Source organism: Bos indicus, chromosome 17, assembly GCF_029378745.1.
Source record: "Bos indicus isolate NIAB-ARS_2022 breed Sahiwal x Tharparkar chromosome 17, NIAB-ARS_B.indTharparkar_mat_pri_1.0, whole genome shotgun sequence".
NCBI classification, from domain to species: domain Eukaryota; kingdom Metazoa; phylum Chordata; class Mammalia; order Artiodactyla; family Bovidae; genus Bos; species Bos indicus.
In genome coordinates, this window is record NC_091776.1 from 69,276,549 (window position 1) to 69,288,704 (window position 12,156).

The 12,156-nt window shown below is 61.4% G+C and overlaps 1 protein-coding gene across 3 annotated transcripts; it reads left to right on the plus strand.

Moving 5' to 3' along the window:
• Positions 1 to 11: 11 nt before the first annotated feature.
• Positions 12 to 12,156, plus strand: CCDC157 (coiled-coil domain containing 157). 3 transcript variants are annotated; one of them, XM_070769818.1, is made up of 11 exons: positions 12 to 167; positions 4,253 to 4,511; positions 6,229 to 6,400; positions 7,288 to 7,912; positions 8,567 to 8,644; positions 9,018 to 9,208; positions 9,564 to 9,740; positions 9,829 to 9,997; positions 11,069 to 11,208; positions 11,629 to 11,717; positions 11,817 to 12,156. In XM_070769818.1, the coding sequence occupies exons 2-11, from the start codon at positions 4,264 to 4,266 to the stop codon at positions 12,064 to 12,066; spliced, it is 2,139 nt and encodes a 712-aa protein (XP_070625919.1). In that variant the 5' UTR covers positions 12 to 167; positions 4,253 to 4,263; the 3' UTR covers positions 12,067 to 12,156. The 3 variants fall into 3 exon arrangements, with proteins under 3 accessions (XP_070625919.1, XP_070625920.1, XP_070625921.1); XM_070769819.1 differs by lacking the exons at positions 12 to 167; positions 4,253 to 4,511 and adding an exon at positions 4,895 to 5,018; XM_070769820.1 differs by lacking the exons at positions 12 to 167; positions 4,253 to 4,511 and adding an exon at positions 5,008 to 5,120.

Genomic DNA, 12,156 nt, shown 5'->3' on the forward strand with positions numbered 1-12,156 from the left:
CCGTGACGTCACTTCCCGCCCTTCCCGCGAGCGAGACGCCGTTGCCATGGCAGCGGTCAAGGAGCCGGGCTAGGTTTTGCACTGGATCACCGGAGCTGCAGGAGCGCCTGGGGGCGGTTCCAAGAACCCGCCAGACACAGGGGCTGAGGCTGCGACGCCGGAGACTGGTGAGACTTTTTACATCTCCCGCCCCAACGCCCGGACCCGCCTCCTTTACTCTGCCAGGCCATTTCCCCTCTCCCTCCGACCCCGCCTTCTAAGTCCCGGGTTCTCTCCCATTGGCCTCCCACTTTGGCCAAATCTCCGCCTGCCTATTCTTCCAAGCTCCTCTTTGCTTCAGGTCCACGTACTCCAGACCCCTTCCCGAGTCTCAGTCCCTAATTCCCACTGGTCCCTTTTCCCGAGGTCCTGTCTTTTCCAGTTCCACCCCCGCCTTCCATAGTCCCGCCCTCGAACCGGGTGGACCAACTCAGATCTAGGTTTCTCCTTTAGGCTCCACCCCTCACGTCTGCAGGTTGGTCCCTGCGGGCCACTTCCCCGCCCCTAGCACACCCCGACCCCCCTCTTTTCGCTTCTCCTCCTGGGGGCTTCTCCTCCCTTTCCCCTCTCCCCTCCCTCCTAACTCCAGAATGTGTCTGGCTCTGAAGCCTTGCCTGGACTTCAATTTCTTCACCGATGAAATGGGGGTGTGGCGGGGGGAGTGACAGGAAAAGATGCCCTCCCAAGTCTCCTCCCGTGTCTCTTTCTCACACCATAGCTGGTTGATGTTAGTGTTACTGTTAACGTAGAATTATAACGAAAGTTAGGATTTATTGAACATGTACCATGAGCTAGATAGACTCTGTGCCAAACACTACATCTATTCCATCATTTATTTCCCAGAGCAACTCATTTACAGATCCTCAATTTACATGGTGGAGTGGGAATCCAAACCCAGGCCTTTCTTACTGTTCCCTAGTGCAGTTACTTGCTTTGTCTTCACTGAATTCCTTCAGTATCCCCCGGGGTATCCAGGCAGTTAGCAATCCTGAGTCAGAGACTGACGCTGCTATATAGATGGGTTTAGAGTTTCCAAAGCATTTCCATGGGTTCACTGGTCAGGATTTGTGAAAACACTCAATTGTGTCTGACTCTTTGCAACCCCATGGACTGTAGCATACCAGGCTCCTCTGCCCATGGAATTTTCCAGGCAAGAGTACTGGAGTGGGTTGCCATTTCCTTCTCCAGGGGATCTTCCTGACCCGGGGATCGAACCCAGGTCTCCCTCATTTCAGGCAGATGTCTGAGCCACCAGGGAAGCCCACTGGTCAGGAGGTAGGCATAATCTTTACCTGAGGGGTAGGGTCCCAGGGCTTAAGACAAAGAAGGGATCTGAATGTTGAACAGGAGTGAAGGAAAGGTTCCTTCACTCTCTGTGGGTTAAAATCCACCTTGGGCTGAGGGACCTATGGAGAGGCAAGGTTACCAGCTGCTCCCACCCCAGGGTAGTGGTGGCTCAGTTAGTGCCATCATTTGTGTGACCTCAGAAGCAGTGCAGGGAAGCTTCAGGCTGAGGGTTCTCCTCAAGACCCAGGAATGATGGAGAAAGCTTGTGTCCAGTGCTCCTTCACTTCACACACACACACGTGGTTCTCAAACCAGGCTTATATGTGCAAATTGCCGCTGTTCGGAAGAAATGATGTAGGGTAACCTCGGATGTTTTTTCAGTGTTGTGTTCTCCTCTTGTATATTCTGCTGCTTTGGCATTTGCTCCTGCTCATCAGGATCAGAATCTGGGGCCTTCCCTGGTGGTCCAGTGGTTAAGAATCCACCTTCCAGTTCAAGGGTTGCAGGTTTAATCCCTGATGGGGGAACTAAGACTCCACATACCAAGGGGCTAACTAAGCCCACCCGCCACAGCTACCGAGCCCATATGCCACAAATAGAGAGTCAAAAATAAATAAATATTTTTAGAAAAGAACCATGATCTAACATCTGGCCCCAGAGGGACACTGTAGTTATTTGAGGGCGAACAGGTTACTGTGTCTTTGTGTCTACACAAGCAAGCTCCTGAGTTCCAGGTCCTTTACCTCCTGAGAACCCCTCCTCCCACGGTGGGATTTCTTGCTTGCTTTATTTATTTCCTTCTTGCAGTTCCAGGAAGGGAAACCGGAATGTTTCAGTCGGTTTTTCCATTTGTTTCTGCCTCATCCTTTGGGGACATAACATCTCATGGGTGATATCTCGTGAGACGTCATCACTGGGGCAACATATGTACGTGGGACGTTGACCTGTGTGTGTGTGACCTGTGTGTATTTCCACCTATATCACCCCACCTGTGGGTGGAACTGCTGTACTGTCACACCCATGACTTACTCCCTGCAGAGACCCTCAGCCATAGGTGGCTGTTGCTGGTGGACTGGGCTGTGTGCCCTGCTCTGTCCCTATTCTTTAAAGACAGTGCCCAGCACATAGAAGGTACTCAATCACCATTTTTTTTGTCCACTTACTGAACACTGGATCTGACCCCCTACCCTGCTCTGTCCAATGCAGTAGCCACCAACCCATGTGGTGCTGTATTTGAAAATGGTGGCTGGTCCAAACTGGGATGTGCTGTCCATGTCACATACACTTTGGATTTTTGAGACAATATCTTTATACTGATTTCACATTGAAGAGATATTTTCGGTACATTAAGTTAAATAATGTATGTTATTAAAATTAATTTACCTCTTTTTACTTTTTTTTTTAATGTGGCGAGTATAGAATTTTCAGTCCTGTATGTGGCTTGCATTGTATTTCTTTTAGACAGTGCTTTAGACATTATTTCTTTTAGACTCCTAGAGCAGCACTGCCTGAAGTCAGAGCAGAGATGTTGGACGCAAGAATGCCAGCTCCCTGAGTGACCTCGGCCTAGCCCCCTAACTTCCCAGAGCCTCAGTTCCCTCATCTGTTTAAAGGAGGTGGATTTGGGGAGTGACACCCAGCAGGTCCCGTGGTCAGAGCCAGCAGTGCCCTGAGCTCAAGGCCAGCAGCCCTCACTGCTTCTCCCGCTTGGGGCAGCCCGCTTCTTCCACGGCAACCTCCTCCCAGGAAGCCCTCCCAGAGTGCACACTCCCTCACTCTCCCTTAATCTACTCCCAGGGACTGAAGGGCTGGACACGGGAAGCCAGGCCACTAACTGAGCATCTGACCTTGAGCCCCAGAGCCGGCAGGCAGGTCCAAGAGCCGGGCACACTCAGACGTCCAGCTCCACGGACAGACACCTGTAGAGACGTGAGGACAGGGCCAGTCCTCTGGGAGGCTGGCTGGCCCTCAGGAACTACCCTGGGGCCCTCTGGGTTTCCCTGCCCCTGTGGGTACAGGCAGGCCCTAGGGTCCCCGCCCAGGTGGCCAGGTCACACTGCAGTGGGAGAGGTGTGACTCAGAGGAAACAGATGGGCACAGGTTCAGAAATGAGTGCCTGCATGGGAACTGCCGCTTGTAGCCAATGGTGTGCTGAGTGGAGGGGACGGGAGCGGAGAGAGGACAAGGGGAGGGGTGTACCCAGGGGCGGCCTTTCTCCCCAGAGCCAGAGAGAGTCCCGGGGGGCAGCCAGCCAGTGTAATGTGGTCAGGTAGGCTTGGCCCAGATCTCCATAGCAGAAGTGGATCAGATTCCAGCGGGTAGGCCCGTGGCCCAGCTGGCAGCTGCAGGAGCAGCCCAAGCAGGAGACAGTGGCCAGGGGTGGCCCAGCACTCCCCGTCATGCTATAGCTACGGCTCTCTCTCAGTTGTCAGCAGCTTGTCCAGGGTTTTGCTCAGAGAGGGGTGGCCAGCAGGTACATCCTCCTGCACAGCTGTATAAATAAATAAAAATAAATGGGCTTCCCCGGTGGATCAGAGGTAAAGAATCCATCTGTGATGCAGGAGACACAAGAGACTCGGGCTCGATCTCTGGGTTGGGGAGATCCCCTGGAGGAGGAAATGACAACCCACTCCAGTATTCTTGCCTGGGAACACAGCTGTTAGGCACCCAGCATTTAGCAGGGGCCTGGCACACAGGTCCTCAGAGGAGCTGTGGACCGATGGACTCGGCCGTATGGGCATGAGGTGGGGCGGATGAGAGGGAGGCTTGTGAGGTCACCCACAAGCAGGTCCCGAGGGGGCCAGGCATCAGACTTCTCCCCGCTGTTGAGGTTGGATTTCAGCAGGTTTTCTGGGGCTTCCAGAAGCTTCCTCCAGCAGCAGCCATGCAGCTCTGGCTCGGGGGGGCCCTCTCTGCCCCACCTCAGGAGCCACGAGGATGGCGCACCTGCTGGGCAGCCCGGCCTGCATGGACAGCCTGCGCAAGGACCTTACCGACCTGCAGGGCGCCATCGTCGACGTGTTCTCCCGCGCCGGGCCCGTGCGCTTCCCCTCCTGGAAGTTCCCCGACCGTGCGGCCTGTGACCTGGACATGGTGGCCCTGCTGGAGCACTACGACCACGTGCCGGGTGACCCCGAGTTCACGCAGCTGGCCCACGCTGTGCTGCTGGAGCTGGTCATCGACAGGTGAGGGCCTCGCCGGAACCTGCTCACCGCAGGATGCCGGCCCCCGCCCCTCAAAGCCCAGCAGCAGCCCGGGAGCCCCCTCCAGCACCGGCGGTGACAGCCATCACCTTTGAGTGCGTGCCATCCAGGGACAGGTCAGCTCAGGCCCTCACGGCACCCGCTCCACCCGCGACATGCCGCGTCGCGCCGTGTCTCACCATCCATCTTCAGGGAGTTGCCAGCCACCCCGTCGGTCCATGTGGCACCGCGGCTCCGCCACCTGCTTCTCCAGCTGCCTCTTAGGGTTTCTGCACGCCGAGGATGCTACGTCTGCTGCTCAGAGTCTCCACCACAGGCTCTATCCTGTCCCTTCTCTGTGTCACGGCACCAGACACGGGGTGCACTTGTCCACACCCTGGCCCTGCTGGGAAGAGGTCACTGGACTCCCCCCCGCAGCACCATGGCTTCTACAGCGTCGTTCACGTTAGCAGGGTCATCGGCCTCCACTCCCTGGCGACCGCAGCCCAGGTTCCACGTGCTCCAAACCTTGCATGCTAACGAGGTCACGGGCCGACAGGCGGGGACCCCAGTGGCTTGGGGATGACCTGCCTGGGGACAAAGAGCCCCAGGGTAACCACTCAGAGGCCTAGAGGAGCTGTGGGCGGGAAAGCACTTCTGGGACCCTATGAGGGGCTGAAGGGGTGTGAGCCCAGAACACACCCCCCTTCCTCCGCTGCTGCACCCTCTCCCAGGAAGGCCCCACCCACTCCTTTCTGGACAGGTCAAGCCCTACCTGCCAGGCACAGCCTAGTCTACCCATGGCCTTCTGGGAAGCTGGTGCTGACATGTCTTCCCAGCCCTCACCTGGCCGCTCTGTCCAGGCCACCCTCTGCCTGCCCCACCCCACCCCCAGGCTGCTCATTCATTGTCACAATTCACAGAGGAGGACACCTCGGCCAGAGAGGGGCATGGCTGGGAGGCGCTCAGCACCCCCTCCCCCAGTCCCTGCCTGCCCAAGGCCCCGGGGGGTTTGGACAGCCCTCCTATATCTGCAGCAACCGAAAGTCACTTTTCTGCCCGGTCTGTCTTGTAAACACAGTTCCTTCGTCTTCTTTTAAAACAGCCAGGTTCCCATGCAAATACCTGCGTCTCTCCCCAACACCCTTTACCTTAAAATTAGCCCCTCACTCAGGGTAGGAGAGGGACCTACCTCTCTCCCTCCAGCCTCTGCTGTCACAGAAGCAGCTCGTCACACAGGAGAAGCCCCCCCACCCCCCGCAACACACACACACACCTAGAATCAGGAGACCACAGGGCGTGCTGCCCCGCGCCCTAACCCTGAGGCATGTGCAGCCTCCCCCATGAGGGGCTTCAGCACTGTCCTCTGTGAGGTAAAGGCTCTGAGCCCCATGACGTACGGTGGCCACTCAGCCAGCACTTCCTGAGCACCGAGGACACAGTTGAGGCAAAGCCCAGCCTCCCAGAGTCTCCCAGTCCAGTGGGGAGCAGCCGGGCAGAAGTGCTGCCACCCAGGTGGCCCCAAAGAGGCCCCAAGCTTGGCCTTCAGGGAGGGCTTCCTGGAGGAAGTGGCTCTTGGGTTGTGCAGAGCATACTGTGAGATGCTCCGAGCCCCTTAGGCCCAGGCCAGTCTCCAGAGCTGGAGGCCACTGGTCATGTGGTGCCAGGGCGTGTTGGCACCAGGGTCTGCCCCAGTCGACCCTACCGTCTCCGCCCACAGGCTCCTGCTGCTGCTTCAGAGCTGCGCGAGCTACCTGGAGAACCTGACCTTGGAGCAGATAGTGCCCCCGGCCCGGGCTGCAGGGCCCTGCATGTCTGTGGGACTCACAGTACGACGCTTCTGGAACAGTCTGCTGAGGCTGGGCATGCTCAGCCAGCAGGCAGCCCTCCAGGTGCGTCCACCACTCCCCTTCCCCAACTGCGGTCACCCTCACGCCAGCCCATCAGCCCCAGCTGCCTTGTCCACCAGGTGAGCAGTGTGCCCGCTGCTGGCTCCACTCTGGAAGGTAGCAGTGCAGGCCTTGAGGGTCACATTTGGGCCGCCCAGCTCTGTAGTTTACACTGTGGGACTTTGGAAAACTCCTACCCACTCTGAACTTAAGTTTGTTCATCTGTGCAGTGGGAGTGCTGACAGTCCTTACCTCCCAGGGCATGTTTGAGTAATGGGGATTATGAAAGTGCTAGTCACTCAGTCATTTCTGGCTCTCTGTGACCCCATAGACTGTAGCCCGCCAGGCTCCTCTCTCCATGGGAATTCTGTAGGCAAGAATACTGGAGTGGGTAGCCATTCCCTTCTCCAGGGGAAGTTTCCAGACCCAGGGATGGAACCTGGGTCTCCCACATTGCAGGCAGATTCTTTACCATCCGAGTCCCCGGGGAAGCCCCGATGGGGTTTACAACGAGCCCCATTTGTCTTGGGTCACCCCATAACCCTCACAACCACCCGTGGGCAGGACCACTGTCGCCATAACGGGAAGGAGACCAAAACCGAAAGTGGCTTCAGTGACACGCAAGCAGATGGGTCCACCCAGCAAGGGCCCCGCGCCCGGCAGCTGTGTCTGTCACCGTGTCACTCTCCCAGTGCCAGGCAGGTACCCGCATCGACCTGGGCTTAGTAACGGAGGCAGCAGAGAGGAGAAGGCGCGCTCCCATTCACGCTGCTGCCAGATACCGTCTGAGGGTCTGAGCATTGGGCGAGGCTGCTGTCACAGAAATCCCCGGGGGTCACCACCCAGGCCTGTCTCCCTTACCTGCCTTCCCTTTCTTTCCCTGACCACAGAAAAGGGCAAACCAAGGAGAAACCCTCACCTCCAAGCCCACAGCCAAGGGCGAGCCAGCCGGGAGCCGGGAACTGGGGACCGCCCAGCTCGTCAAGCCACCCTCCCCAGTGCCAGGCCTGCCCCAGGCCTGCCCAGAGCGGGACAGCCTCCCCGTCAGCGTCTCGCTGCGGCGTCCAGGCGGGACGGCCGAGAACACCAGGAGTGTCCACTCCCAGACCATAGAGACGGCCCTGGTGCCCTGTGACGCGTGCACCAGCGTCCAGAGCAGCCTGCGGGAGGTGGGCAAGGTGGTCATCAACCTGTGTCAGAGCCAGAACCTGCCCTCGTCGCTGGGCCGCTTCCAGCAGCTGGTGCGGGACAGCATGGGGCACAGGCCGCTGCCGGCCGCCACCGTGGGCCTCTGGGCGGCCGAGCAGAGCAAAGACCTGGCATGCCTCGGCAAGCTCGTGGGGCTCCTCAGGGCCCAGCTGGAGGAGGCCGAGGGCCAGAAGGATAGGCTGAGGATGCAGGTGGGCGAGCTGGAGCAGGCCCTGCAGGAGGAGCAGGCGGCGCGGCAGCGGCAGGCCCAGGAAGCCGAGCAGCACCGGGCCCAGTGGGAGCGCGAGAGGCAGCAGCTGCTCGCAGGTCAGCCCCCGAGGCCGGGCCCCCAGCGCTGGGCCCTGCCGCCCTCAGAGCGTGGGCTCCCCCAGGAGCCGACCCTGCAACAAGGGTGTGGAAGAAACCTAGGCTGGGAGTGGGCTGGAGACGCAGGGTATGGAAGGCAGGGAAAGGGATGCACTCCCCAGGCCGGTTACCCTGCCGGCAGCCTGATCCCCATCCCGCTGGGGAACGCAGAAGCTCCTGGAGAACAGGAGTCATCCCACCAGAGGGGCTAGGGAGCTGGGGGATTCATACACTCCTGTGGGTCACTGAAGGGAACTCCTGGTACCCCCAGCCAGCAGAGGCGCCCCTCCGGCCTCCGCAGAAGCCGTCAAGAGACACGGCCTTGGGCCTCACAGCGGGCCAGTCCCCATGGAGGTCGTGAAGCCTGAGGGAGCTAGGACGAGCTGCCGCCCTTTCTGAGCCACTCTGTCAACCCCCCGGGAGGACACGGAGGGCCAGAGAGGTGCAGACACATGGCAGCCGCCCAAGAGAAAGCAGGGTGGAGGGGCCAGGCCTGCCAGCACCTCCCCAGAGCCCCTCCCAAGTGTCCCACCATGGCGTCGGGCACACTAGGCATGAAGCCCCCACCGAGTCCCAGGGAGCCTCTGAAGGGCCTCTCTCTCGCGGCTGCCACAGAAACAAGTGACCTCAAGACGAAGGTGGCCACTCTGGAGGGGGAGCTGAAGCAGCAGCGCGAGTCCACGCAGGCCGTGGGTGAGGAGTCCCGCCATGGAGCCTGGCACCACGAGCCCTGCCCTCGGTGGCCGGACCACCAGCCCCCCATCTCTGTCTCCCGGGCTTCGGGGGCAAAGCCAAGGGAACCACAGAGGAGGCTGGGACTGACCGGCCACACCGCTGCGTGATGCCACCTCCCACCCAGAGAGGGCCTTCTGTTTTCAGTACCCACCTTCGGGCAGGGCTCGGAGCCCCACTCTGTGGCTGAGGACAAACACCGAGGCCCAGAGATGTGCTGTGACAGTTCCCCCCCAGGTCCCAGGTCCCAGGTCCCATCCTGAGGCAGAGGCCGTGCAGGGAGTCCCCAGCGCTCCCGGGCCCTGCCCCTTCCTACACGCGCTCCTTCCTGCAGAGAGCAAGGCCCAGCAGCTGCAGGCAGAGGCCGAGCACCGGTTGGAGGCCGAGCGGCAGGTGCGGCAGCTGGAGCAGCAGGTGGAGCTGCTGGCGGGGCGGCTGGACGGGGCCAGCCAGCAGATCCGTTGGGCCAGCACGGAGCTGGACAAGGAGAAGGCCCGCGTGGACAGCATGGTCCGCCACCAGGAGGTGAGGCTGGGGCCTCCTCCGCGCCTGGGCTCCCACAACAAAGGGTCTGGGGAGACAAAACTCCACCGAGGGGCGACATGCTGGAGACCTCAGAATTCCTGAGTGGAGATCCTGACCCGAAAGAAGTGGGCGGAGCCAGGCTGATGGGAGTCGGCCAACTGTTGTCCAGGGGGCGGGGTCTGCAAGCCTGGGGGCCTGGCCTTGCCCGGGGCTGCGGTCGGTCGGGCTCCCCTCGGCCCTCCACAACTCGCACTGCACCCCGGTGCACAGACGGGATGCAGCACAAGTGGGTGGGCTTGGGCACGGTCGCCTCCTGTGTCCCTTACGGCCTGCCTCTCGCCCACCCCTGGCTCAGTCCCTGCAGGCCAAACAGCGAGCCCTGCTGCAGCAGCTGGATAGCCTGGACCAGGAGCGCGAGGAGCTGCGGGGCAGCCTGGACGAGGCCGAGGCCCAGCGGGCCCACGTGGAGGAGCAGCTGCAGAGCGTGCAGGGCGAGAGAGAGCAGGGGCAGTGCCAGCTCCGGGCCCAGCAGGTGCGGGGCGGGGCGGAGGGCGGGGCCGGCTCCTCCCGGGGGTAGGGCTGCGAGCCGGTTCTCAGCTCGGAGCCTGCCCCGCCCCCAGGAACTGCTGCAGAGCCTGCAGCGGGAGAAGCAAGGCCTGGAGCAGGCGACCACGGACCTGCGGCTGACCATCTCCGAGCTGGAGCGGGAGCTCGTGGAGCTGAGGGAGCGGGAAAGGCTGCTGGTGGCTTTCCCGGACCTGCACAGGCCCGCAGAGGCCCAGATCCAAAGTAGGGACCCCGGCTTGGTGCAGAGGACCTGGGGCCTGGGGCGGGCCGGCGGCTGGGGGCTTGTCTGGCCAGGACACTGGGGCCTGCAGCGAGGGTGGTGGGGGGTGCAGTCGTGTGGCCTCCAGAGGCCCCGTGACACGTGGGTGCTTTGTGTTGCCCACTCCTGGTGTGGACAGGGACACAGAGGCCCAGCAGTGAGGTGACCGCTCAGAGTCACACAGCCAAGTCCAGATGCCGGCTGGCTGCCTCTGTAGCCTGTGCCCTGTCACATGCCAGCCCTGGCTCAGCTTCCATGTCCCCCGTCCCGGCATCTCCCCAAACCACACCACAGGGCCAGCTCCAAGGGCGCAGTGACCCCAACTGTCCAGTGTCTGGGACCCCATGGCATGGGAGTGCTAGGGACTCAGCTCGGAAGACCGGCTGCCAGGCCACCTGGGTTCTCGTCCCAACCCCTCCAGCCCCTAGAGCTTCGGGTGAATCCGGTGCAGAGCTGGCAGGATGATCCACTGCGATCTAGCTGGTCACGTAGGTCATCAGTTCTGAGTGCTGGGCCTCGTGATGCCCTGTCGACCGCCCCACAGGCAGGTGACGAACCAGGAAACAGATAACAAGCGGCAGCAGCTTGCCTGGTTCACAGTCAGTGGGGAGTACCCATCCCCCAGCAGTGGGAAAGAACATCCTCGCTGAATTCCTGGCCCTCAAACCCAGGAGCTGGCCATGCCTTTGGGCGAGTCACTGTCTCTCGGGCCCTCCAAACACGGGTAGCCTTGGAAGAGCTTCACTTCCTTACCTATTTGCTAAATCTTCAGTGAGTTCCAGTTCCCCCACCCCAACCCCAGCTCTCAAATTCTGCAAGGCTGCGGTCATCTCCCACAGGCAGGGGGCTACGGAGCAGAGGCAAGGCCTCAGGAGAAGGAAGGTGTGGGGGCCCGGAGCACTGACCCCACCCACTTCCCCGTGCCTGTGGGGCCACGGGCCCAAGGCACGGTGCGTCTGCCCTCGGAACTGCTGTCCCGCTGGGCACGAGAGGCCGACCTGCTGGGGTGCGGTGCCAGGTGTGCGTCCCCACAGGCTCTGGCAACGTCACGGACGACATGGAGAGGCAGGTGCAGGCCAACGACATCCGCATCCGGGTCCTGCAGGAGGAGAACGGGCGGCTGCGGTCCATGCTGTCCAAGATCCGGGAGGTGGCCCAGCAGGGGGGCCTCAAGGTGGGCAGCGTGGCTCCCCCGCCCGAGAGGGGCCGGCCCTGGGGACTCGGAAGGCCTTGGGCTTCCCCGGGGAACCCGCCGCCAGCCCTGCTCCCAGCACCTGGGGCCCTCCCGGCAGGTGGCTTTAGCTGTGCCTGCTGTGAAGCCTCCCACGATTCAGCCAAGCATGAGTGTGTCTATGCGTCCTCCCGCTCCAAGCCCCCTCCAGCCCTTTGAGCCTTTATTTTAAGTGCACCAGGAGCCTCGTCCAAAAGCAAACCTTCCCATGCTTAAGAGCTGACAGGCCCCAGGAGGCTCCCAAACCTGCGCCTCAGAGGAAGCGGTGGGCCACAGGTGCAAGCCACCCCCCACCCTCCGTGGCACCCTCTCTGGTGGGTGCAGAGTGGGCCTGGGTCTTGCTGAGCTTGGTTTTCTTTGCAGCTGATCCCGGAGGACCAGCTCTGGGCCCCTCGCAGCAAGGGAATCCAGGGAGCAGAGCCCCCACTGCAGACAGCAAGGACGTCCCCGGGGTGAGTGAGGCTTTGTCAGAGGCCGGGCGCATGGCAGGTGGCGGGCGTGCGGGGAGCCCACTCACTCACGGGGGATCTTGCCGTCTGGTCTTCCCTCAGGGTCCCGGGCAGGCGGCACCTGCCGGGCAGCAGGCCAGCCAGTGCAGGCAGGACCCTGCTGGGCCAGCCCCAGGCATCCCCGCCCCTGCGGCCTCACAGACAGCCCGGCGAGTCCTCCCCAGAGGACGCAACCTACCTGACCAACTGCGCCCAGAGCCCCATCCGCGCCTTGGCCAGGCTGAGGAGGAGACTGTCACCAAGCAGTGGCCGGGCTAGCCCTGCACACCAGCCCCAGGAACGGCCCACGTAACCTGCCAGTTGGGGGGCAGGCTGCAGGGCAGGCAGCTAGCAACCCACCAGGTGTAATAAAGCCCAGGCCACCTGCCCACGGCAACCTTGG

What these genes read in the sequence shown, in the direction of transcription:
- CCDC157 (XM_070769818.1), top strand. Translation starts at nt 4,264, where the DNA reads ATGGCGCACCTGCTGGGCAGCCCGGCCTGCATGGACAGCCTGCGCAAG. An exon ending in GCATGGTCCGCCACCAGGAG is followed by an intron (nt 9,209 to 9,563) that starts GTGAGGCTGGGG and finishes CCCCTGGCTCAG; the next exon opens with TCCCTGCAGGCCAAACAGCG. An exon ending in CCCAGCAGGGGGGCCTCAAG is followed by an intron (nt 11,209 to 11,628) that starts GTGGGCAGCGTG and finishes TTTTCTTTGCAG; the next exon opens with CTGATCCCGGAGGACCAGCT.